Source organism: Salvelinus fontinalis, chromosome 20 (assembly GCF_029448725.1).
Source record: "Salvelinus fontinalis isolate EN_2023a chromosome 20, ASM2944872v1, whole genome shotgun sequence".
Classification (NCBI taxonomy): domain Eukaryota; kingdom Metazoa; phylum Chordata; class Actinopteri; order Salmoniformes; family Salmonidae; genus Salvelinus; species Salvelinus fontinalis.
Window position 1 is genome coordinate 13003737 of NC_074684.1, and position 24256 is coordinate 13027992.

The 24256-nt window shown below is 43.7% G+C and overlaps 1 protein-coding gene across 3 annotated transcripts in view; it reads right to left on the bottom strand.

The window, feature by feature from the left end:
• Positions 1 to 273: 273 nt before the first annotated feature.
• btbd7 (BTB (POZ) domain containing 7) overlaps positions 274 to 24256 on the bottom strand; it is a 131431-nt gene continuing 107448 nt past the window's right edge. For all 3 annotated transcript variants that reach the window (XM_055872441.1, XM_055872440.1, XM_055872439.1), the window contains exons 4-11: positions 18857 to 19065; positions 14307 to 14382; positions 12910 to 13070; positions 12082 to 12225; positions 11586 to 11775; positions 9563 to 9741; positions 7694 to 8137; positions 274 to 7485 (exon numbers count right to left, since the gene is read on the bottom strand). In XM_055872441.1, coding sequence (XP_055728416.1) covers positions 6835 to 7485; positions 7694 to 8137; positions 9563 to 9741; positions 11586 to 11775; positions 12082 to 12225; positions 12910 to 13070; positions 14307 to 14382; positions 18857 to 19065 — 2054 coding nt within the window. In that variant the 3' untranslated portion in view covers positions 274 to 6834. The remainder of the gene's footprint in view (positions 7486 to 7693; positions 8138 to 9562; positions 9742 to 11585; positions 11776 to 12081; positions 12226 to 12909; positions 13071 to 14306; positions 14383 to 18856; positions 19066 to 24256) is intronic.

Consider the following 24256-nt stretch of genomic DNA (forward strand, 5'->3'; position numbering starts at 1 on the left):
TGACAAGTCATCATGTGGTCCTTCTCTAGCCTTATTAGACCACCCTGATCTTGTGAGTTTGGATGGTGGATCAGGCTAGTCCTTGTAAACTGCAGGAAATTAACTTCTAATACTGACATTTGAAGATGCTGTTCACCCTGTGCAGAAGCATTCAAGTAACCATTAAAAACAGAAATACAGTATCGTAACTTATCACTTTTCATGGACGGGAGTCCTTGTCAGGGACCTTTTTTTTTCTTCTTTACTCACTGCAAAAGAAAGACTCTCAAACCATTTGATCATTTTTATCAAAGCTGTTTATTTTAAAGATGTCAGTCACCTAAATTGCAGATTTAAGTTCACCACTGTTATAATCCCAACTGAGAAGAGTAGAAAAATAGACTTTCCACAATTCCTTAAGTCTACGAGAAAGCTTTTTTTCTCGTGATATATACAACAAATACTTGTGACATATTTGTTTTATATATAGAAAAATGTATATGTACAACAAAACAACATTTCAGAGACTGTTCAAAAGTACCTAAAATAAAAAAATACTCTTTGAAACCACTATGTATATGAAGCATTGGCTACACTATTACAAAGAGACTGGTTGAGTGGGCTGGTAGAAAATGTTTGCATAGGACGAAGATAAGGATGCCCAGCCACTGGCAGGGAAGGCACTCTTTCGTCTCCATACGAGAGGGAGGGATGGGAAGCTAAAGGAGGATCTAGAGGAACCGACAGAACAGTCTTAAATTAAGAAATCTCCCGTTGCCGCTGATACCGGATGTCCTAATGCAAACCAGAAAGCAGGAAATGGGTTATTATATCTAGCCTGGTGGTCCAGATCTGTTTGTGCTTTAGTGAAGTACGCGTATATTCGCTGACATGCCAAACATGTACATACGGCTTGACAACAATAGAAGAGTTGGCTACAGCACATAGTATGGCATCAGCCTGTTACATACCCAGCCCCCAACCTGGTCCTTGTGAAAACCTAGAGAAAGTGTGAGTGCATCTCTAAATACAGTATCTTACATAATCATGTAATTAAGGGTCATAAAATCAACTCATAATGCAAAGGTAACATACCATAGTACTTTTTGATAGACAATAGCTAGGTTTACATCTAAATGGTGACAGATTTTCATGCAAATATTCTAAAATCTGCATAAAGAAAATTTGCAAGTTTCCACCAAACAGACTTGTTGCAGATAAAAAGCAGTGCATGATGACAGTGCACACAAAATGTACTTTTTCGCTAAAAGTTTATGTACCGAATAAAAATCTAAAGTTCGACGGTTTTCCATCACATTTTCAACTCTACCGATAGTTTTGTCACAAAAAACGTTGCGTTAAACAGCAAATATACCCACTCTGGTCTTGACGCATGCGCTCTCGCCAACAGCTCGGGGGTAGGTTAGTCTACATGAGATTATTATGGATAAAAAAAACATTTGTATTTGTCAAACGGCAGTCAAGCGTCATGTCACCAGAATCAGACCCTCGATATTTATTGGAAAGGAGCATCAAGCTCATCACCTTGCACTTTCACCTCCCTGTGAAGTTCATCATATATTTAATCTGTAGCCTAATAAACTACATGCTTTCACGGGTCATAGTGGGAGGATGGTTATTATATCAATATTTGCGCATAAAGGCATTTCCACCTCCCTTGCTTGCATAATTAATTTTACAGAGACAAAAAGATCCCACCATGTCAAACAAAATGATTTGTCAGCATTTATAAAATGTTACTGAAACTTCCACGTTCTATTACAGCTGTCATGATTTTTTTTTAAATACTGTATGACTACTCAGAAACGTGGTTAGTGAAGGGAAATGTGTCACTCACCAAACTCAAACTACCCAAGAGGACAATCAACTGAACATCTCCATTCTACCTACAGGAGTGCTACTCATCAGTGAAAACAAACATACAATACTGTTATGAGATTATAATTTTAGTACAATAGTGAGGTTTTCTGTACAAGTTGCTGTCAATGTCTATCATTCTGAATCAAATTAGTGGGTATGCATCATCATATTGGTTCTCTAAAGGGTTAACAGTCCGCGGGTTACCAGCTTTCATCTTTATTGCAACAGTTATGTTTGTCCAACCATTGTGGTAAAACACACAATATTACAATACAATGGAATTAGTCATCTAGCCTAACCCATGAAAGGCAACAAAAAAAAACGTACAAACTGCAGGATTGGTAATGCTCGTCTACTCACTCTGTCCAAAGCCAGGAGTCAAGCCCTCAGCACAGATGAGACACTTCAGGGCAGACCAGGGGATCATCTCTACACTTCAAAGAGATCTCTGCATTTTCCATTAAAATAGATGAGCTCATACCTGAATGACCAAAAAATCAATTCATACCTGTGTCAGTGAGAATGTGCTCACACTAGTATTGGGAGAGAAAACAGATCATACCACCTGTATTTGGAGAGAAAACAGATCATACCACCTGTATTTTCCAAACTGCCATAAACTCATAACTATATTAGCATAGCAATTATCTCATACATGTGCAGTTTTAGTAAAGTAAACGGGTAACTATTTTGGCTAGGGAAATTAGTTCATGAGTCCAAATACATAACGAATATAGCTCAAACCTGGATTTGCCAGTTTGCGGAAAGCTGCATCAGTAGATTTTATTTGACTGTTATTCGATTCAAGAGACCTCCGGCTACAGTCCTCAGGGGCTGCAGAATCAGATTCCAACGTGCCTGGTTGGTTATCACTTTATCACACAGGGTCTGGGGGTTGAAGACCTTCCCTTTAAGGTTAAAACAAACCCAGGAGAAAAGTGGGCCAATAGAGCACGGCCTGGCATTCCCTTCCTGCTGCTTGGAGGGGGGCAATGTGTTCATTAGATCTGAAGCTCCTATCTCTACGTTACTGCGGGGGGAGCCCTTCCTGCTGCTTGGAGGGGGGCAACGTGTTCATTAGATCTGAAGCTCCTATCTCTACGTTACTGCGGGGGGAGCCCTTCCTGCTGCTTGAAGGGGGGCAACGTGTTCATTAGATCTGAAGCTCCTATCTCTACGTTACTGCAGGGGGAGCCCTTCCTGCTGCTTGGAGGGGGGCAACGTGTTCATTAGATCTGAAGCTCCTATCTCTACGTTACTGCCGGGGGAGCCCTTCGCTAATGGGAAAAGCGGGAGATAACATCTCATGGTTCTCTCATATCTTTCATATTTTTGTCCCACTCCCATGGCTGTCCCATCCATCTCCGCCTCTCCCTCCATCTTCTGTAGGTCAGGTCTGGATGACCCTGGCGGTCTGCAGGGAGGAAGGGGAGGCTCTGGCCTCGGGGGCTGCAGTACGGTGCGGCAAAGTGTCTACGTGGGAGTACTCTGGGCATTAAGTGAGAGGATAAGGCTAAGGTACAGAGGGGTCTGGAGGAGGTTGCTGAGAGGGCGAACTCTTTTCTAAGCTCACTGCTACAGCAGTCACAGTGACAGGCCCATTGTTTGCAAAGGGCTGCGCTGACACGCTCACTTTTTTCTCTCCCCTCCTTATAGACTGACAGTCTCATATTGCAGAGTAGTCAGGTCTTTGAAAAATGTAATTAAAAAAAACTTATCCATACTAAAACTCCAACCCAGCACCCAAAAATAGAAATGATTCAAACTACCCAAGACTGGCAACCTCCCACTCGAGACATCCTTCCTCTTCTGATGACAACTGCACCTCTCTTTCACAACCATAATAGCTACAGTACTGTCCACGGTCATTAGTAAGTGAGAGCCCACTATGGACACTGGTTTAGTTGTTGTTGAGCTCATCCCCTAAGGCGGAGAACAGAGCATCAACAACACACACACACACACACACACACACCACTCCTTCTAGCCTCGAGCAGCAGCAGTGAGCACTCACCCGCGGGAGGTCGAAACGATTAGCAGAAAAGCCAAGGAAAACAATCTTCTGCAGGTTATGATCTTAGCAAAACAGCCACAGAGACATCAAGATAGATCTCAACGATATTAGCACTACTGTACAGTTCTAATAATTTGGATTCCAGTATGAGTTCCAGAGGTTCAAATGAGGGAGTGCTTGGTGTAAAATGAGAGCGATCGAGGTTAAAGTACTGTGGAGTGTCTATAGCAAGTGAAGAACTCTGGGTAGAGACAAGACATAGCCTGGTTGCAAGTCTGTTTCTGCTCTTTTACCAGGTCCTTATGGAATTGTTATGCCAAACATTTAGCTTGACAATGGAGTAGGCAAGAGCACAAACAGATCTGGGACCAGGCTGAGACAAAGAACAGAAAGGGACCCAAGTTTGGATTGAGGAATTGCACCATTTAATGCCAATGAGCCCAAAAGGGGGGTGGAGGAGAGAGCAATGGAAAAGTAAACAACAGAGCCGTTAGAGGGATAACTAATATCAGATGACGGATGCTACTTTTGACCCTCTTGACACAAGAGCCGACACCCAAACTAAGGTTCTGAGCATGCCAGTGACAATCAAAATAAATTCAAATTGATACTCATCTCCTATGTCTTGGTGATATACATTAGTCTTCAAGTCGCCACCATCGAAAGCGAGGGGAGACGAAAAGCCATATCAAAAAGCCTGCAAACATACTTAGCCAACCTTATCCCAACCTATTTTACAATCAGACCTCATTCATGAATTGATAGAAAGAGTATTCCATGTCCCACCATTCATACATGCATGAATCAAAACCAACTGGAGGACTTCATCCAACTCCCGAAACTGACTAGGTAAATGCCTTGAACAATAACTATAGTCTGTCTCCCTGCAGTTGACCAACCAGGTTCAAAAGAACAATAAGAAAAATCACCAACAAGTAGGGATTTCTACGCTTCTCCAGTACCTTCTGCCTTGAGAATCATCGCACGCTGAAAGGGCATACAGAAATTAGTAATTTCAACTGCTGAGATAAAGGTATTCATGTGAGGTTTTCTGTGAGAGAAACATAATTTGCTAACGATCAGAGGTGAGTCTCTGCCTCGCAGACAAACATGAGGCATCAGCATTATACAGAGAGCCAGGTCATGTTCATTAGGGCACGCAACGGAAAACGCTATAAAATATTAGAGAATGTGTGAATGGTAGTATAGCAGGAGCACAATACAGCAATTTCATTTCTCCGTGTGCGAGGAGATGGTAACAGAAGGAAGATAATTACAATGAACCCAAGTCAATGTAATTTTTGGACAATGCGGCGCAACAGGGGCTAGTGAAAAATGGGATGGAAAATGTGTTGAGATTCTGAATCGAAAGGGAGGACCCGTGAGTGAGCATGTTTTAATTGAAGCAACGCTGGTTTTGTGAGTAAGTCTTTTCGCCCAGTGGACAAAACAAAAAATCCTCAAGAGGAACCATTTAACTGTTTCCCCCCGCTTTAATTCTCCTTCCACAAACCTCCATTGACATCATCACAATTGTTGGTTGTTGGGTACAGTACATCAAAGTAAGGATGGTGACCAAAGCAGTCTTGTTCAGATCGCCATGGAGGGAGACAGGGAGTCATTGGATTGAGGAACTGGGCTTTGGTTTGGTTGAAGTTTATCCAAGATGGCCGCCGGCCATGCTGAGCTATGGAAAAGGCAGAGGGGCACAGTCATGGGGCCTGCATCTTGATAAATCTCCACAAATTGCTGTAGGGTTAAGGCAGGGATATTCTACTTCAGTTCTTGATTTGCTGTTGCTATTGTGCTATCCCTTTTTAATTATTGAGGTTGAATTTAGACCCCGGAAACCAGGTGTATATGCATATTCTGGCCAATCGACAGTAATAGATCAATAAAGTGGGAAATGTGGTTTGGAATACTAGCCAGGGTTCAAACGACCTACAGTGCCCAGCACTCAGGCTATTGAATATTACATTGACGTTAAGGTAAAAAGGACATCTGCAAAGTGTAAGTGTGGTAGAGGACCAAGAGATAGCGCTGAGCAGTGGCTACCACTCACATTAACTATGGGTATGCAAAGTGGATGACTTCTATAGTCACTTCTAATAAAAGCAGCTATGAAATTATTATTCCTGCCTTGTAGCCACTGGCCATTGGTAGTAGTAGGAAGATTTAATTTGTTTTTCTCTTCTCCTCTTTGTGCTCTTGCTCAAATCTTAAATTGCCCGTACTGACATACAGCCCGTGGGTCATAAAGGATTACAAGTGCTATTACTGCAATTCCACCTTTTTCAAAAGGAGGAGCTATTTGTAATGGGCAGGTTGCTGAAATGAGTTTGCAACTCATTGCCTGGGCATTTTTCAATTTATTTCTAAGGAAAGCATACCGGGACAAAAATATAAATATATAACTCTACAGTACCCTCATCCTGATGCAGGAAATGAGTGTAATGGAAATGAAACGATGACTGTGCGTTGTCAAAATCCAAAACACTGGGCGGAAAGGGAAGGATTTATTCAAGTTCGATGACCAGTCAAGACTTTCATTTTGAGAAGAATAAAGGTGATTGGAGGATGAGCAGTTGAGCGTGGATCCAATCTGGGAGATGGGAAGGGCTAGGACCCATTATGTTAATTCATGAGACTAATCTATTTGGACAAATAATTCTCAACCAAACCGAGCATTTCCTCCTCATCCCCCACCATGGCTCTGTGCTGAAGGCACTGTGACCGCCACACCTCGTTAGTTGGTGCAGCACCTGGGGCTCACCGGGGGAGGGGGGGACTACTATGTGTGCTTAGTGCCTTTGCCCTGAACTGAGCGCGAGTATGACCACTCTGTCACCGGAGACACTGCCAACCACTGATGCTAAGCCGTCAACCCCAAATCCCCCTAGAGCAAACCGTCCTTTAGCGCTCTTGCCTTTTCCCGAGGCCTCTGTCTTAGTTGCGGAGGGTCAGAGTGCAGACTTCCTGTAAGGGTACTCAGGTTTGTTGGGCGACCTGCGGTCCCTGGCCCCCACCACCTCCTCGGAATAAGGTTCTGCGGGCCGCGCCTGTCCCAGTCCGCAAGTGAGGTCTGTTTCAGTTCGGGCGCGTCCTCTCGGGTTGTGTGATGCCCCGGCTGCTTGAACTCCTCCGCTCTGCATGGCCAGAGCCAGATCTAGTCTCTGGGGGGGTTGCTCCAGAACATCCAGGCGGAGTGGGGTGCCGACTGGGCCGCGGCAGGGGTTTGGCTGCTGTTCGTCGGGGGAGTACTGTGGAGGGACCAGGCCAGCTCCCGAAGGAACTCGACTGTGACTGTAGAGGTCCGGCCCGGCGAAGGAGCTCACGTGGCGCCCGGGAAACTCGTACAAGTCAGGATACTCCGACGCCTGGGCCTCGGGCTTGGGCTCGGCAGCATGCCTCTTGCGGGAGGCATACGGACCGTGGCGGTTCAGGCCCAGGTGGCAGTAGGGCACAGCGGGAGGGGCCGTGGAGGGGTGAGGGTGTGGGTCGTGAGGCTCCACCTCCATGGTGACCTCGGGCAGGCGACGCTCCTTCAGGGTCATGGCCGACACGCCCATGGCAATGTCCGGCATGAACTCGTTGATGACCGGCGCCACGTTCTGCAGGAACAAAAAAATCCTAAGTACATTTGAGAATAGGGCCCCACTTTCCTCTCTTCCATTACACATTGTTGCCCCCCGATCAAAATGGCGTCCCCACATTCCCACCCAATTCCAGCTCTGCATTCCTGCTCTCCCCGTAGGCCCTGTCATTACCACTTTCTCAGGGGAACACTACAGCTCTGAATTCCTGTAGACCTCTACTCACCCCTTGTTTATCCTGATGCGGGGTGCGTACCCCCCCGCCCTGGCGATTGGTGCAGTCTGGCGGCAGGGGCTTGGCCGCCGGTGGGTAGGCGGGGCTGCCATGCTTGGAGGAGGAGCTCGCTGTGTGGTGGAGCAGGCTGTGGTTGCAGGGGTAGGAGAAAGAGCGTGACGGGGGCTGGCTGGGGGCACGGCCAGGCCTCCATCCACTGGCTTTGAGCTGGGCATTGTGAGTGGGCGTGGCCGGTGGGTGGTAAGGCGGCGGGGGAGGTGGCAGTGGCGGGTGGAAGCCCGCCATGGCCTCCAGATCGGTGAACATGCTCTCCACAACTGGGCTGCTGTTGACCCGGCAACGCCCTCCACTACGGCTGCCACCCGACGGCTGGCGAAGCGCTAGGACGGGGCTCTCGTCGCCAAAGCGCTCCTCCGGGAAGAACTTGTGAGGGTTCTATGAGGGGTGGAGCACAGCACACAACAAATTAGTCCAAAATTGCGGAGGAACGGCTTGCCAAAGCTACTCAAGAAACTGGACGTACTTCGTCTTAAAGGCAGTAAAAAAAGGCAGGCAAAAGGCAGGCAAAAAAAGTCATTCTAACCGGAGGGGGAGTCAAAAAATCTTTCATTATTTCCTCTGCTCTCAGTTCAACGTTTGAGTTAACTTTGGCCCAGTCACCATTCAATGGAAAACTAAATAAAATGTAATGAAGGGGGACAAAATGCCTGATGTGCTCCAGCCAGAATTCCTGAGACGTTTGTCATTAAAGTGGCACGCTGGTGACAGAGGCCTTCAGCGCATTAAATGAAAACACAGCCAAACAAAAAGGAACACAGCATGAAAACAACATCTCTTCACCGTATCCTTTAGGTTGTTGACCAATCCATTACTGCCTAGACATTAGATATTGATATATAGCCAATTTTTTACCTATTATTTGACATATTGTACAAAACATTAAGAACACCTGCTCTTGCCATGACATACTGACCAGGTGAAAGCTATGATCTCTTATTGATGTCACTTGTTAATTCCACTTCAATCACTGTAGATGAAGGGGAGGAGACAGCTTAAAGAATAATTGTTAAGCCTTGAGACAATTGAGACATGGATTGTGTATGTGTGCCATTCAGAGGGTGAAGACAAAACATTAAAGTGCCCTTGAATGGGGTATGGTGGTAGTTGTTAGGCGCACCGGTTTGAGTGTGTCAAGAACTGCAACGCTGCTGGGTTTTTCACTCTCAACAGTTTCCCACGTGTATCAAGAATGGTCCTCCACCCAAAGGACATCCAGCCAACATGACAACTGTGGGAGCTTTGGCGTAAACATGGGCCACCCTCCCTGTGAAAGCCTTTCGACACCTTGTAGAGTCCATGCGCCCCTATGAATTGAGGCTGTTCTGAGGGCAAAATGGGGGACTACAAAGCATCGGTAATATGCTTAGTATACCCAAAAGGGAGACGGGTACAAAGCATCTCTTTTTGTGGATGGCCACAGGCACTTCTGTAGACGGATGAAGTAGTTGAGAATCCATTCGCTATCATATCATTTTCACACTATGGGCGAAAGGTTGCACGAGGAAATGGCAGCGAGCATTGATCAAATTACCATAACATTTCAAATAGACGGCAGTAGGCACATTATCCTGTGCGAGCTCCAAACATGGCAACTGGCGACTGATCGCGTGCATCACCTGCATCATGCAGTTTACAAAATTCGGGTGAAATAATATCTTTGAAGAAAAGTAAAACATTTAATTGTGCTGAAGATGATCGTTTGTATGCACTTATCTGTGCTCTTTGTGCCAACCTACAGCTTTACTAAGTTCAATAAAACGTAACAAATCTATATTAAAAAAAGATTGATTGGCATCTCACCTGCAGCAGTTCTGCGGCGGCATCCGGCAGGCCGAACTCGCGAAGCACGCGGATCTGCAGCTCATAGCTAACCGTGGCACCTTCGCCGCAGTTTAGGGCGTACGCACGCTGTACCTGGTCCGTGTGACGCAGGTCCTGCAGCCTCCGGATCATCTCCTTCACCACGGCCAGCCTGGGAACTGAGAGAGAGTTCATTACAAAAACATAACTGAGTGACCTGGCTGGTCTAGCTGTAATGCCCGCAGCCTCCGGCACACGTCTACGGTGTTGCCATAGGTTCAAATTTGTATATAAATAAAAACATAATTGAATAACAAAATTAGATAAGGTCTTTTACATGCTGGGGACCACTCAAACATAAAATCATGCCATAACGGTAAATATTGCATGTATTGTGTGCACTGGAGGATATGGAAATATTTAGCCGTTTCAATGGTCCCGGAGGGAATTTATTTTCTTCTTTATTGGCACATCAAGTTACATTCTAATTTTACACAGTAGTTACTGTACATAGCAAAGATAGTTATTTGATTACACTACATCCTGATAGATAGTACTTAAACATATCCAGTATATATTATATAGTGTTTTCAGTCTTAACTATTATAGATCATGAGCTTTTAATCCAACCCCTCAGCTACTCTCAGGCCATCCCACCTATCTCCGTAAAACACCCCCTTATGATTTCCATCTGCCATAGTTTTTTCAAATGTACTGTGATGTTTCACATAAACTCTGAACCTTTCTTATCGCATAGTATCTACAGATTGTAAGTTCAAGATGAATATTTTGACCAGGAGTATTATATTGTTGATTGATTATGGCTTTCCAAATCTACCAACATTGCTATTTGTAGGGTTAGCCATTCCTGAACTAAGTCCCTGAGGAGGAATTAGTAACGTTGTTATTTAATTAGATGGGGGTGAGAGAGAGAAACACTAGGACAGAAGGAGCGAGAGAAATGGGAGAGAGAGAAAAGAGAAGGACAGGTGAAAGCAAGGCCAATGGTGGAGGCCAAGGGGAATCATACAAAAAAGAAAGGCAGGGCAGACAAAAGAAAAGCAGAAAGATAAAGGGATGGAGGCGGGAAAGAGTGTGTCATCTCTCTATGGTGAGGGAGAAAACTGTAGGAGAAAAAGAGAGGGCGGGATGATGAGAGGGATGGAGAGAGAGTGGGAGACAGAGATGAAGGGTGAAAGGGTCATCTCGCAGGTCGTCCCATCTCTGTCAATAATGCCAATAACTACTGCTCGTCTGAGATCATAGAAGAATATAGAATATACCCACACAGTCCTAATAAAATGCTCTATTGACTTTGGTCAAAAGTTGTGCACTATAAAGGGAGTAGGGTGCCCGCAGCCAAGAGCAAAGGTATGCCTTTCCAAACCCAGAAAATCAAGAGCTAACTGAGAACTTGAAGCCCTGTCAATGGCAGCGTGGTGGAGATTAACAATATATGCAACGCATAACCGCCTCTTCACTGGGCACTGAGTGGATCGGCAATGAGATAAGAAAACAAAGAGGTTCATCACTTGTTGGAGGGATGAGGATAGATGGAGGAGGGGAAGTCTCTCTCTTATCTTGTATCGAAGAGAAATAGCCATAACAGAGTCCTAACTTACGGGTAGAAGTGACACCTTAAGCACAGGTTCGGGTTCTGTTCATCATTCCCAAACCTACACTGAAACGTTACGGAATAAAACTCACAGACTTTAGATCGGTACTTAAGGGCCAACTTTGACGTGCACCACATTTTCATGAGATCTACAAGTTTCATGTCGACCATTGGAGTTTGTAGGAAGACTGCAAATTGGTAGAGGCGGGATTTATTCAGTCTAGCTATCCATGTTCGTCATAGCCGCTTGCTCAACAACATTTCTTCCTTGTTACAACTGCATTAGCATCTTTTCAGGAAGAACTGACTTAGACGCTGTGGATAAGAGCTACAAAATATCTACAGCCACGTTTTGATCATTTTCATTTTGGGAAGCTGGAAGAAAGCTAGCTTTGCAGCTCCACCCACCTGGTATCTCATTGGCCACCACTGAGGGTGGGGTCGTCTGGCTGCCACCGATTTGCTGGTGGTTGATGATGTGACAGCACTGGGGCACAGCATTGTTGACCATGTAAAGGGTGTCGGGCACGTTGGACATGCGGACCATGCGCAGGCGCACCAGGTCTGTCTGCTCCACCATTATCTCATCCAGCACAGACTGACAGACAGCACAACAACAGGGGGGTTAGAGTGTGTGTGTGTGTGTGTGTGTGTGTGTGTGTGTGTGTGTGTGTGTGTGTGTGTGTGTGTGTGTCACAGGGTTGGGGTCAATTCAGGTTTCAATTCAGTCAATCCCGAAGGCGAATTGTAATTCATCTTCATAGACAATAATGGACAATAGCATGGGTCATTTCAATCCACCCCTTGTATCTTAGATGTGACGATGCCCACCATTGTTCATGTTGTGATGTACAAACAGTGTGTGTGTGCACGTAGTGGTTCTGTTGTGTGGTGTTGTCCCAACCTTGGCCTCCTCCACGTAGGGCGAGAAGAGGCGAGGTCGCACGTAGATGCCGGCACTCTTTTGCCTCAGCCAAGAGTTGGCCTTTCCACCCTCCGCCGTGGGCAGCATGTCTGAGGGAGGGGTGCTGATCAGACCCCTCTTCATCTGGGAGGGGGTAGAGTGGGAAAGGAGAGGGAGAGAGGAGGTGTGGGGAAAAGAGAGAGTGAGAAGGAAGGAGAGGGGCAGTCAAGTTAAATGGAGGAATGCAACATACACTACAGCCAGACTGATCCTGCTGGCTTCATAGACCGAAAAAAGTTTGGCAACAAAAATACTAGCTGCATTAGGCTACCTCAACTTAAACCAAACACTGCAACAAGACACAGTATATAGTGCATAACATTATCTACAACGAAAAGGACTACAACGAAAACGTTGTAAAAAATATACAATTATAATAAAAATCCCCACAGATTCTGTCTGCCCCTGTATGACTGTTTTAGCCTGGGAAAACACACCTTTTATTTATTTATTAATCCTTATTTGACCAGGTACGTTGACTGAGAACACATTGGCTGTGTCCCTATATAGTGACCAGAGCTGGGGAAGAGTTGTAGGGAGAATTAGGAAATTAATGAACCAACTGAAAGCTGGGGATGATTAGGTGGCCATGAGTGTATGAGGGGTTAGATTAGGAATTTAACCAGGACACGTTCAACTCTTGCGATAAGTACCGTGGAATGACCACAGAGAATCAGGACATTGCACCGAGTCGGAGAGGACCTCGCTGTTTGGGGGGGCCGTATGTGTTCGGTGCGGACACACACACACTCTTTCACACACACTCACTGTGTCAGAGAGGACCTCGCTGTGGGGGGGCAGTATGTGTTCGGTGCGGACGTAGGGCAACAGAGGGGACAGGATCTCCTTGAGCTCCTCCAGGTCCAGGTCTCTCCTCTTCACCCCCCGCTTGTTCACGCTGTGGGCCGTGCCACTTAGGAGGTTGGGCTCTGAGGGAGGATACACACACACAGTAAGACACACACGCAATGCAATCGGGATGTACAGTATCCAAGCTCCCACTATTTAGAACTTTGCGGTGCATTAGTTCACAGCGTAGCCGTTTTTGACACAGGAAAATGCTGCCTAATCTATATGGCCTTACTTGTGGTCAATTTGCTATGTAAAAATTATTAATAATTGTGTTCCGGACCTCGGCTAAATTGAGTTGCTTACTCCTGCAGTAAGGTATATATTTACACACACACATTCTTCTTCACAAAAAGCCAAAACATATGTGTATGATCCATCCCTCCGTGCAAACAAAGTAATTTAAGGCACTGGAAACTGACATAAGCTGCTTCAAACTACTTTTTGAGTTTGGTCCTGCTGTATTTTTTGTGTATCTGGATTAACTGGTTTCATGCGCCAAGGAAGAACCCCTTTGGGAGAGAGCTATGGTTTTCCAATTTCCAATGAAGAATCTTCCCAACAAAATACCTAGCTGCACCCAAAATAGACTGCTCGTCTTGAACGACACATGAAAGTGTAGAGAAGGAGTAAGCATGACATCCCTGTTCTCCGGTTGGGCCAAATGCTCATCTGCCTATGGGTGTGTCCCAAATGGCACCCGATTCCCTATGTAGTACACTAGTTTTGACCAGGGTCAATAAGGCTCTAGTCAAAAGTAGTGCACTACGTAGGTAATAGGGTGCCATTTGGACTGCCTATGGCTGGTTAGACCGAGTCATGCCAACCTAAGTCCCGTCCAGCCCTACTCAGCCAAGTCTCCCTGGGCTTAGTTATTACTGCACTTAAACTGGATGAGGGCATAAATCACTGGCCCAGAGCAGTTTGTCACGGGAGGTGTGTGTGTGTGTGTGTGTGTGTGTGTGTGTGTATGTGTGTGTGTGTGTGTGTGTGTGTGTGTGTGTGTGTGTGTGTGTGTGTGTGTGAGAGGTATAGAATGAGCAAGTGAGAGACAGAAAGAGGGGTAGAGAAATAAGGAAAGAGCTTGATTGCAGAAGTTGCCCCGTAACTACAGACTTAGGATCAGATTAAACCCTTACTTTCAAACCTAACTGTAACCATTAGGGCTTGGGGGATGAAACAATATCTGAGCCTGTATCAGTGGTTGTGGGTATCTTCCACCTACTCCAAAGGAAGAGAGGGGCCAAGAGAGAGAAGGGCCAAAGGGAGAAGGAGGGAAGAAGAGGGGGAGGGAGAAAGAGGGAGGGGTCTCTCACCTCGGTCAGCCATCCTCTTGATAAGCTGGTGCTCTCCCCACTTGATGAGGTACTTGAGGATGTCCTGCTCGCTGGCCTGTATACCGAGACAATAATTAGAAGCCATGGGAGATGAGGCGTTTATTCACATCGTACCATAACGTTTTGCAGCGAAAACAAACGTTTCTTATTGGCAAAGTTAAGGAAGATGACCCACTAAGTCTTGTCCGCTTGAACTCTACCTGTAATGCCATGTGTTTTGGATCTGTAGAAAAATGAATGAGAGTCAAGCTGCCTCTCGTTGTGGACCAGGAAAGTTACCAGGATGTGAGCTCCCTGTGTTTGTTCTAAATCCTCTTTGGGAATTAAATACATTCGTTCTGGACTAAAAAACAAGCACAGAATGCCAGGTCCAGTCCTCCCGTGTCTGCTGCTTTGAGTGAAGCGTTTCAGCTTTGATGTGGATGAAAGAGGGCAAAGGGTTTGTCTTTGATGCCATGACTTTGACTTCCAGGCAGATAATTGTCCAAACCATTGCTGTGTGTTGGCATGCACCATGTGTATTTATGTACTATGAGATTATGCATGTATTTTTTTTGTCATGTGTGAAAGTGAGAGAATTCAAGTAAAACTAGCCTGTGTGTGTACATGTCTCAGAAAATGTGTAATGCCTTATTATGTATACTTGCCCGTGTACGTCTCTCCGCGTATGCATTCCTCTGTGTGTGTGTGTCTTCATGTATGCTTGAGATTCTTCTCCTGCATGTTTTTGAATGCAACACTGAGCCAGGAACCCCTGTGGCGGACACTAATCTGCTCATCATAGACCATTTGGGCTGGGGATTTGACAATGTTAGATGCCGGAAGCTCTCCCAGCACCAGTCAAGGATGCTGCTCCGAGGCCTGGCAGGTCCCTACACAGCCTGGGGTGTATTCACTAGGAACCAAGCGGAAGCAAACGGGACGAAACGGGGAGGTACCTACCCTAATTTGTCCAATAGAAACTCACATTTTTCTTGAAAAGTGCTTGGTGAAGGTTTGCTACAGTCAGGTGTGCACTAATAAATACACCCCAGCTTAATCTTCTTCACACGAACAGCCTAGTCTTCCATGGGTGACATGACATTATCCTCTAAAAGCACCCAGGCTCACAGCGCACACAAAAAACACGGCACTACCTGCAGAGCTGTCTGTAGGCTAGCCTACATCTCAAAACGTCTCGTCTGTGAATGTGGGAATGTGGAAATGTGTTGCATTGCGGTTACTTGGCACTCTGCTTGTGTGTGTTCAGAAGACTGAAATGCCACCCAAGGTCCTCATAAACTGGTCTGGTCTTCAAACAGTTAGCCTATTTCTATGCCACAAAGAGCCCTCATAAAACAGCCTTGTCTAACAGCACACGACCACTAACCAGTCCTAATATCATCATCAACTTTTACAAGCAAATCCCCCCTCTTATCCAGTCTATTTCCAAAGAGCTCAAAAGCATATATATTTCCCAGCAATGAAGCAGAAGCCCGTCAGATACTCATTAAGCCCTAAACACCTACAGTATAATACAGAGTGTAATGGTCACCACAGACACAAGCTCAATCATGATACACTGGCACTAGTAAGAGATAAGAGGGAGAAGAGCGAGTGAGAGAAAGGGGGAGGTGGAAGGAAGGAAGTGAGTGTTCTGAAGGACCATGCCAATTCCACCAACTCCCCAATTACCCTCTGGGCACACCCCCTCTCCCGCCAACTCATCATACCCGTCTCCTCTCTGATAATGACCTTTCCGCCCCCTTCAACTATAGACCCATTTCCCGGCTGTGTCATTAAAAGTTTGAATCAGAAAGCAGTCTGGATCAGAAAAAAGATTGGTTTACATGGGAGTGGATACAGAATCCTCAAACATGGCGTTAGCTTGTAAACAAAAAATGTCTCTATATTAGTATCAGTTTCTCACTCCAGTCTAGGTAGGGTGTCCAATCAAAAACGCATCTTTTGACCAAGGAGTAAAATGTTAATCGTCAATTGTGTCAACTCCTCTAAGAAAACCAATGGTCTAAACCTCATATCTTTATCATATTCCGTTAAAAATCGACAGGACTTTTTACCCTTGTAGGATGGCCAAGATGAGGGTAACTAAATCAATGGAGGCCAGAGAAAAAAAGTGGTACAAAAAGGAACCCCAGAAAATATGAGTCAGCTAGGCTGGATGCTGTGCTAGAATTAAGGCTCACCGTTGAACTCGTCATCGTTCTTCTCGAATCCGGAGGACATAATACAATATAGAGGTAAGATGGATATTGATTTTGAGACATATGTAGTATTTTCATATTTAAAGTATATGCTTTTATTATTAATGCGAAATTCCTGTTATATTTCCGAAGACTTCAGAAAAACAAGTGTATCGCTGAAATGCCAACCGAGCCCTGAGCGTACCGCAAGCTTTTTCTTTTCAAAGCCTTTTACGTTTAAATCAGCTCGTGTCATGTTCATTTAGCTGTTTGATTATCGGACGTATTAGGTTACGAAATCCAACTTTTCAGATATAATATCAATACAGTATGTTTGAGAAAGACTCCACTGAACGATTCAGAACATGAATCATTTGTCTTGGTAAAATGTATTTTATAACATAAGGAAGTGAAATTTCATCCCGAAAGCATGTTTTCACCCACTCTGGGCAGTGGGTGGACACCCTATCCAGTGTTGTTCAGGGTTTGTGGTGGCATAGGGCAGCCCATTTCCTTTCTTTTTCATTGTGTTGTGCATGCCTGAGTTAAAGTGCCTTTTCATGTGTTTGAAGATTGTATAATGCTAATTTCCTAGCCTTTGTATTTATTGCCAAATGGATTTCATATATGACGCTATCATTTTCCCTTTGTTGGCTGAATATATCCTGAGTTCCTTAGTTATCAGTGATGTCATTTATTTCTGTTAGCCTGTTAAGTTATACCCTTTACATTTGGAATGGCTGGAGTCAGTGGTCTGTGCAAATGGTGGACATGTACAAATTCTTCTGGTAGCAACAAACAGGGACATTTAGAATCACAGAGCAATTCTTAGTGTTGCAAATTCCCCTAACTTTCCCAAGATTCCCAGGTTTTCAAAAAATCCCAGTTGGGAGATTTCCAGAATCAGGAGGTAATAAGCAGGAAATCCAGTAATTCTACAACCCGGGATTTCTGGAAAACCTGGTAATTTTAGAAAATGTATTGGAATTTTGCAATCCTAGCAATGCTTCTGTGCATCTTTCTAAGACCGAATTTCCACTAAGGACGTAGTAAGCCGAGAGAGAGGAGCTCGGCAAACAGAACATGAACAGGGTCGGCCTTAAATTGAGAAAAGCTCAATATTATGCAACTGCTCAGCGATATCACAACACAATTGACCAATCAAGGCGCTATATAGTTTCCAGGCTGCACTGGATTGGCTATCGATACCCTCATGTCGAGTCAATGTCGGCGAATGAAGCATTTCATCAGTTCTAATGGGCAAGTACTTAAGGCAACTGAAAGCCCAAACTTTTCTTCAATGAGTTATCTTCAATTCATGAATTCAAGTTTTTCAATTTCTTTCACTGACTGACGAACTGAAATGGATTCGTTCACGACAGCCATGTTTTACTGATGACTGTATAAGTGAGTGTACGGGTGTGCACTTGTGTCTAGTGCAGTTTTTCCAAACTCTTTAATAAAGCATAGAGTGGCTATTTGCATATCACAACATATCTGGGTGATTGGTGCATTTCTGTGTTAAAGTGAATTTAAACTCAGCCACTGTTAGTGGGTTCAATGTAAAAAAGTACATTATATGATGCACAGTACATCCATTCATTGTCCTTAATTGTCATGGTATGTTTAAAATGTTAAATGTTTGGTCGACAAGAGCCAGTGTGAATTTGAACCCCATTCTATTTATTTGCCATTTTAATTCTATTTGCAAGAATACAATTACATTTGAATATGATATCACAATGAAAAAGAGCAGCTTTAGTAGAATTTAAAATGTTAGAATGTTTTGTTACTAGGCACCAATGTTGTTTGGAACATTTGGTGGCAACAGTCTGGAACAGGGACAACAGTATCTCCTGCAAGAGCATCGGATTCAACCAACAATGGTAAAAATAAAAGTGCATTCTTACCAGGATTTGGTTTATTGCTTATTTTCCTGTTCTTCTCAAAATTCCGGGTCTATACTTATGAACACTTGTTTAAACTCTTTCTCGAAAATGCTATTTTCTATCTTTCCCATGAGATAACGTGGCCCACTTAGCCACTATGCTAACACGACCAGCATGATTATTTCCTGAAACAAATTCCGCACCAGCCAATTAAAGACTCTAGGCGGTATAGGCCTAGCCACCAACCAATAGAATTTCTTAAAATAGGTAAACTTGGCCACCAGAGGGATGTTGTAAACCAAATTCAAGGTCTAGTTAGTTCTGCTTGGTTTGTAACAAGTGTGCCAATATATACATGACATGCATGATGCATCCTAGACTGGCCTACTAACGCTAGACAAAGCGAGTGAGTGCACACGTATGCATGCATGTGTGCATGCATCTGCCTGCCTCTCACCTGCAAATAGTCTGACTGGATGGCAGCCACCAGGTGTTCCTTGCCCAGTTCGTAGAGCACGTCAGAGGTCATGACCTGGCTGAACTCCTCACACAGGAAGTGCATGGCCTGCCGGTGGACCCACTTTGAGCCGTAGGGCTGCGAGCTCCACTTCAGGATGGGTACCACCGTGTCCAGAGAGATGCTCTCCACCACAATATCCTCGCAACCTGGAGACAAAAGGACAGGTGGGTTTATGAGGACATAAAAGAGCAAAAATGTTAACATTTTTAAGGTTTTGCTTTCCATGACTGCAATATCTTAGTACTACACTTCACTGTCCCTGAACTGAATAAAATCGTCTGGTAACTGAATTGAATGTAACGCAAAGTCTAAAGCCAAGGATGCAACTGTCATATATAACATAGACCTTGAGTACTGCAAATGTTAGCACGAGAGTGAGAGAAAGAAAGAGGAATTGAGTTACAGTGGGACCAAAATACATACGCATAATAACGACATTATAAATATTGATAGGAATGTATATCTGAGAAGAATTAAATAGTACAGTGGGGATCAATTAATAATTCACTCGATTGCACACACTGCTGTAGGGTAGTAGTGTTCCACACACAAAGCAATCAATCAATCTCAGAATATAATCTGAAAGTTACTAGTTCTCAAAAATCAATGTTTACATTTTAGTGATTTAGCAGAAGCTCTTATTAGCAGTTAGTGCATTCATCTTAAGATAGCTAGGTGGGACAACCACCTTTCAACCAACCGCTTTCAACAAAGTCAGAGCTAGGAAGGGTGTTCGCTCACGAGTCTTATTTTTTCCTCTCCAACACCATCCCTCATCTCTCTTTCCACCTTGACTTTGTTTAGTAACCTTTGTGTCAAAGTGTACGCACGGGTGTGTATACAAGTCATTTTTGCAGTTCATCTAACACCGTAAATAAAATAAAAACAGACAATGGCACGCTACAGAAAACATTTTAAAACGATTTGCAATGGAAAGTGAAATTATGTGTTTCTTATTGGACAAGTCAAGATAGTCCCTCCCTGTTCCAGTTTGTTTTGTTCCATCAGGTGCCAAATGAACACAACCCAGACCCTTTTCCGTCAACATTTAAGGTGTTACACACATTGAGCCATGCGTCACACATCATTTCAGAGACTGACAGAGCTCATAAAGCTCTGTGGCATGCATAGGACACAACAAATCAGTCACACATCAACTGACTTCTTGGTGATCTAGGAGGTTGCTCAGAGCTGTATGCTATTTAAGCAAATTGAACCATTAGTCTAATGTTCACTGTTGCTAAAAATATGTATGACAGTCCTACTGAGATCTGTGGTGGAGATTAGCAAACTAGCATGTCTCCTTGGTGACTAGGTCCTGCGGTGCGTCAGCGCAAATGCTAGTTGATCATGCAAACGTGCTGGTCTTATTAGCTTAGTCTGTAGACTTGGACACAACCTGTTCGGCTGCTGACACGCTCGTGGCTGTGCACTCTGGTGTTGCTGATGTGGTGGGACCGCACTGTTCTTAAATGTCAGCTCAGCGAGCTGGCCCTGAGGCTGGGTATGACATAAGTCATGCAAGGTCAGCGCTCTTTGCCGTTCCACAAACTTGCTCTAGAGTTTCTAGTGTGCTCCTAGCACTTATTGTAGGGTGTTCACCCATAAATAGATTTCATTAAATGTGTATGAAAATATGTTAATTCAATAGAGATGGTGTATTTCTGAGTTTTTCCTTTTAAATCAACATTCAAAAAGGCATTCGCACATCTGAGCTATCTTTTTTGCGGGTGCATAGTAACAGTTGAATAAGATGAGAAAAAACAAGAACCCCCCCTTAAATCACCATAGAAACAGCCCTTGTCAATGTTGATTGACCGGGCTTGGAGGAATAGAAAGCCACGGATATGGAGATGGTATCAAGTTTATTTTGATTGGTCCAAAGCACAAAAACATCTCCAAACGTTACCACCTCCCAACGCAGAAACATGGAAGAGATACAACCACGCTGTGCCGTAAAAATGAACAACGGTCACAACAAACTAACGTTCTTATGTAATACTGTTAAGTACAAGCATATTAAGGTTATACTATTGTAGAGAACAATCTAATAATAAATTGTGTGAATAATAATGACAGTTTCTTTAGCCTATGTTTAGACAATTTAGTAGCACCCTCTTGAATTTACCGTTATTTCACTACATTCTAGAGCAGTGAGTGAACGCCCTACTTCTTGTTAGGCGTCTGTGGTAAAGGACCCGCAGCAAAATTACTGAGATATTAACTGCCTGATACTACTGCCTGATACATTGCATTATTAGCCCTCTTAAGTTACACAAAGTTCCAATAAGGTTAATTAAAGTATCAGTACTTTGCAACTCCTTAAATGTTACCCTAAGAAATGTCACCGATTTTCTATATCATTCCTTAACTAAAGGCCAACTGTACATTACCCGTTTTTTACACTGAAAATCATTCCTAAACAAGCTTGTGGCTCTATTCTTAAAAACGTAAATCAGTATTTTTCTCCCACTCCTCTCCAAACAGACGCCCACTACTACCATGGCTGCTGGATCAATACTTAAACTTTACTCTTGTCATATATCACTGCAGGCCAGAAGAAAAAAATCACGCAACTGTAAAACAAATAAATGATGTTGGAGAGTTTTTATTTAGCTCTTTCTTTGTTTATAAAGGGACGGGGGAGCAACGAGAGCATGTGGCGTTGAGGCAGTAAAACGCTAAGCCATATTGCTGATATCAGAGAACTAAATGAAAATGTCACTTTAGTGATGGGGTTGTGGAGCGCCCCGCAGAAAGCTGGCTTACGCTTCTCTGCTCTCCTGAGGAGGGCTGTGGATGAGGAGCGCTAGCTTGGGTTTCTAATACAGTAGCCTGTTGTCCAGTCCATCCAACTTCAAACGGAGTATTTCAGCAGTGAAGAGCCCGTGTATTGTTTGATTATAGATGAACTCAGATGACCTGGAACAATTGGACCTGAGAAGTCTTCAATTCCATATCTTAATTGTCCCAGTATGGAAAATCATTGTGCAGCCAAGACTTCAAAAATACTACATGTACCAACTATTCACACCTGAATAGTTGACGGCGGACGTAAAGGTAAAGTAAAGGTAATGGCGGACTGAACGAAGTTATGTAGAGCACCTCAAGATAAAACATAATATTCGAAATATCTGCTAAATAGACTAAAATATTAGCACTACATAATCTGGTGAGTGATAAACCTTCAATCTGGATAATAACACAAAACAAATCCTAAGACTAGAGACATTTATCGACAAATATTACGAACACAGACAACAACCAAACATGACGGAGAATAAGACAGGGGAACCGTTTACAAAACGCAAGCGAGATTCTTCGACAGATACTGACGATTTAATATTCTCACCACCGGGAATGGTAAAGGTCGAAACTGATCTGTTAAAATCAATAAATGACAAACTGGGTTTACTTGAATTACTTAGTAAGGATATAAAAGAGTTAAAGGCAAGCCTAGAGATGAGTGATGAAAAAGCTGCGACATTGGAGAAGGAAACACACGCGCTAAAAGGGACAGTCAATAAGATTCAAACCGAAATGAATGGAATTAAAAAAGAGAACATCGTTCTGAAGGAAGCCTTACTGGAGATTCAAACTAGATCCATGAGAGAGAATTTGGTACTTACAGGTATCCAAGAAAAAGAAGGAGAAGTTCCTGAATCTATAGTTAGAGAGTTCCTCCGTACAGCGCTTCAGATTCCATGCGAAGTTGTCGACAAAATCCAACTTGAACGTGTTCACCGCTTCGGACAGAGAGGGCAGAGGTACGAACGCCCAATCGTTGCAAAATTTGCTTCATTTAAAGATAAAACAATGGTTAAAAGCCTAGGTAAAAGACTTGCTGGGACCAAAATTGGCATGAATGATCAGTTTCCGAAAGAAATTGCAGAACGGCGCAAAGTTCTGTATCCAATTTTCAAAGAAAACAGATTAAAAGCGAAACGAGTAGCTCTCGTCGTTGATAAACTATATATTGATAACCAGTTGTTCAGAGACACAAAGACTACTCCATGGTTATTTTAAAATTTACAAAATTCTCATAGACGAGGAAAATAAACACAATTCAAGCCCGGTTACTGATTGTAACAATACAACAAAAAATATAGCTTTTTTATAAATCTTCACATATAACTAATTGAACACACAAGCACTATTTTTACACAGTGAAGATAAAAACTAAGTAAACAGAAGGCACAGTATGTGTGGATGGTATGGTTTGTGTTTATTTTATTTATCTTATTTGTTATGTTTGGAAAGTTGAGTGAGTGAGTAATGAAATGGTTGCATATCCCAGAGCCAATGTATTGCTGTGAGCCGGGTATGAGAGGGCTTTCAATGTTGTTCAGATGATGGATATACTTTTATAATGAATTATACGTCTTATTTATTTATTGTCCTATCATGGAAAACTACATTTTTTTTTATCTTAATAAATTATATCTAATTATTATCCTATTTTAATGGTACTGTCTATGGCCCTATACCCTAGACACCCACCTGAATGACCCAGATATTAAGGAGAAGTCCCTGACTGTTTTATGTGCTCGCTGTAAGCGTCTATATGCAGCTAAAATGAGGTCAGAGACCAAGAGCAGCACTGCCCCCTCAAGATTCTGAGCCTGCTTGGCAGGGTCGGTCCTGCAAAGCCAAAGCCCCCTAAAGGGAGAGGAAAATATACAAGGAATTTCTCAAAGCTGCTAATGAGAACCTTGACGACCTTGTACCTAGCCGGTGGGGATTCCGGTGGGGTACCCCCACCCAGGCAGTGGCAGTGCTGGCAACACTAGCTGCAGTAACCCATGGGGAGGGGGTCACACTCGGACATTCAGAGAGGGGGTATATTATTGTGGCCCTGGTGGCACAGAATCAAGGTCGGACTGCATGGAGATGCGTGGGGACATGGTCATGACTGGTGGCCGTATTGTGGGTGTTTTTTTCAGGAATAGGGTGTACATTTGACGGCCATTATCTAGGATATGACAATGGTAAATTAATTTCAATTTTTGCTTATTTTTTTGCGCGGTCTTGCAGGCCTTCTCATGCAGCTGCAACTGCAATGGCATTTGGAAATCATGACCCATCTTGAGTTGGGCTCTGGGATGGTGCAACTGTTGAGAAAGTGAGCTTATGGTTGTGTGGGGGTAAGGGCTGGGTGTGTATGTGTGTATCCCACAACTGTTGCGAAAGAAGAAGTAAAAGATGTAAGGTACAATAGAGGATGATCCACAGCTATATATAATACAAATCGAGGTGACGGCAATGGAAATGCATATGGCAATTGATTTACTTCAATTCGGTAAATGGAACTGTATGCTCTTTTCAAAGAATGGATCC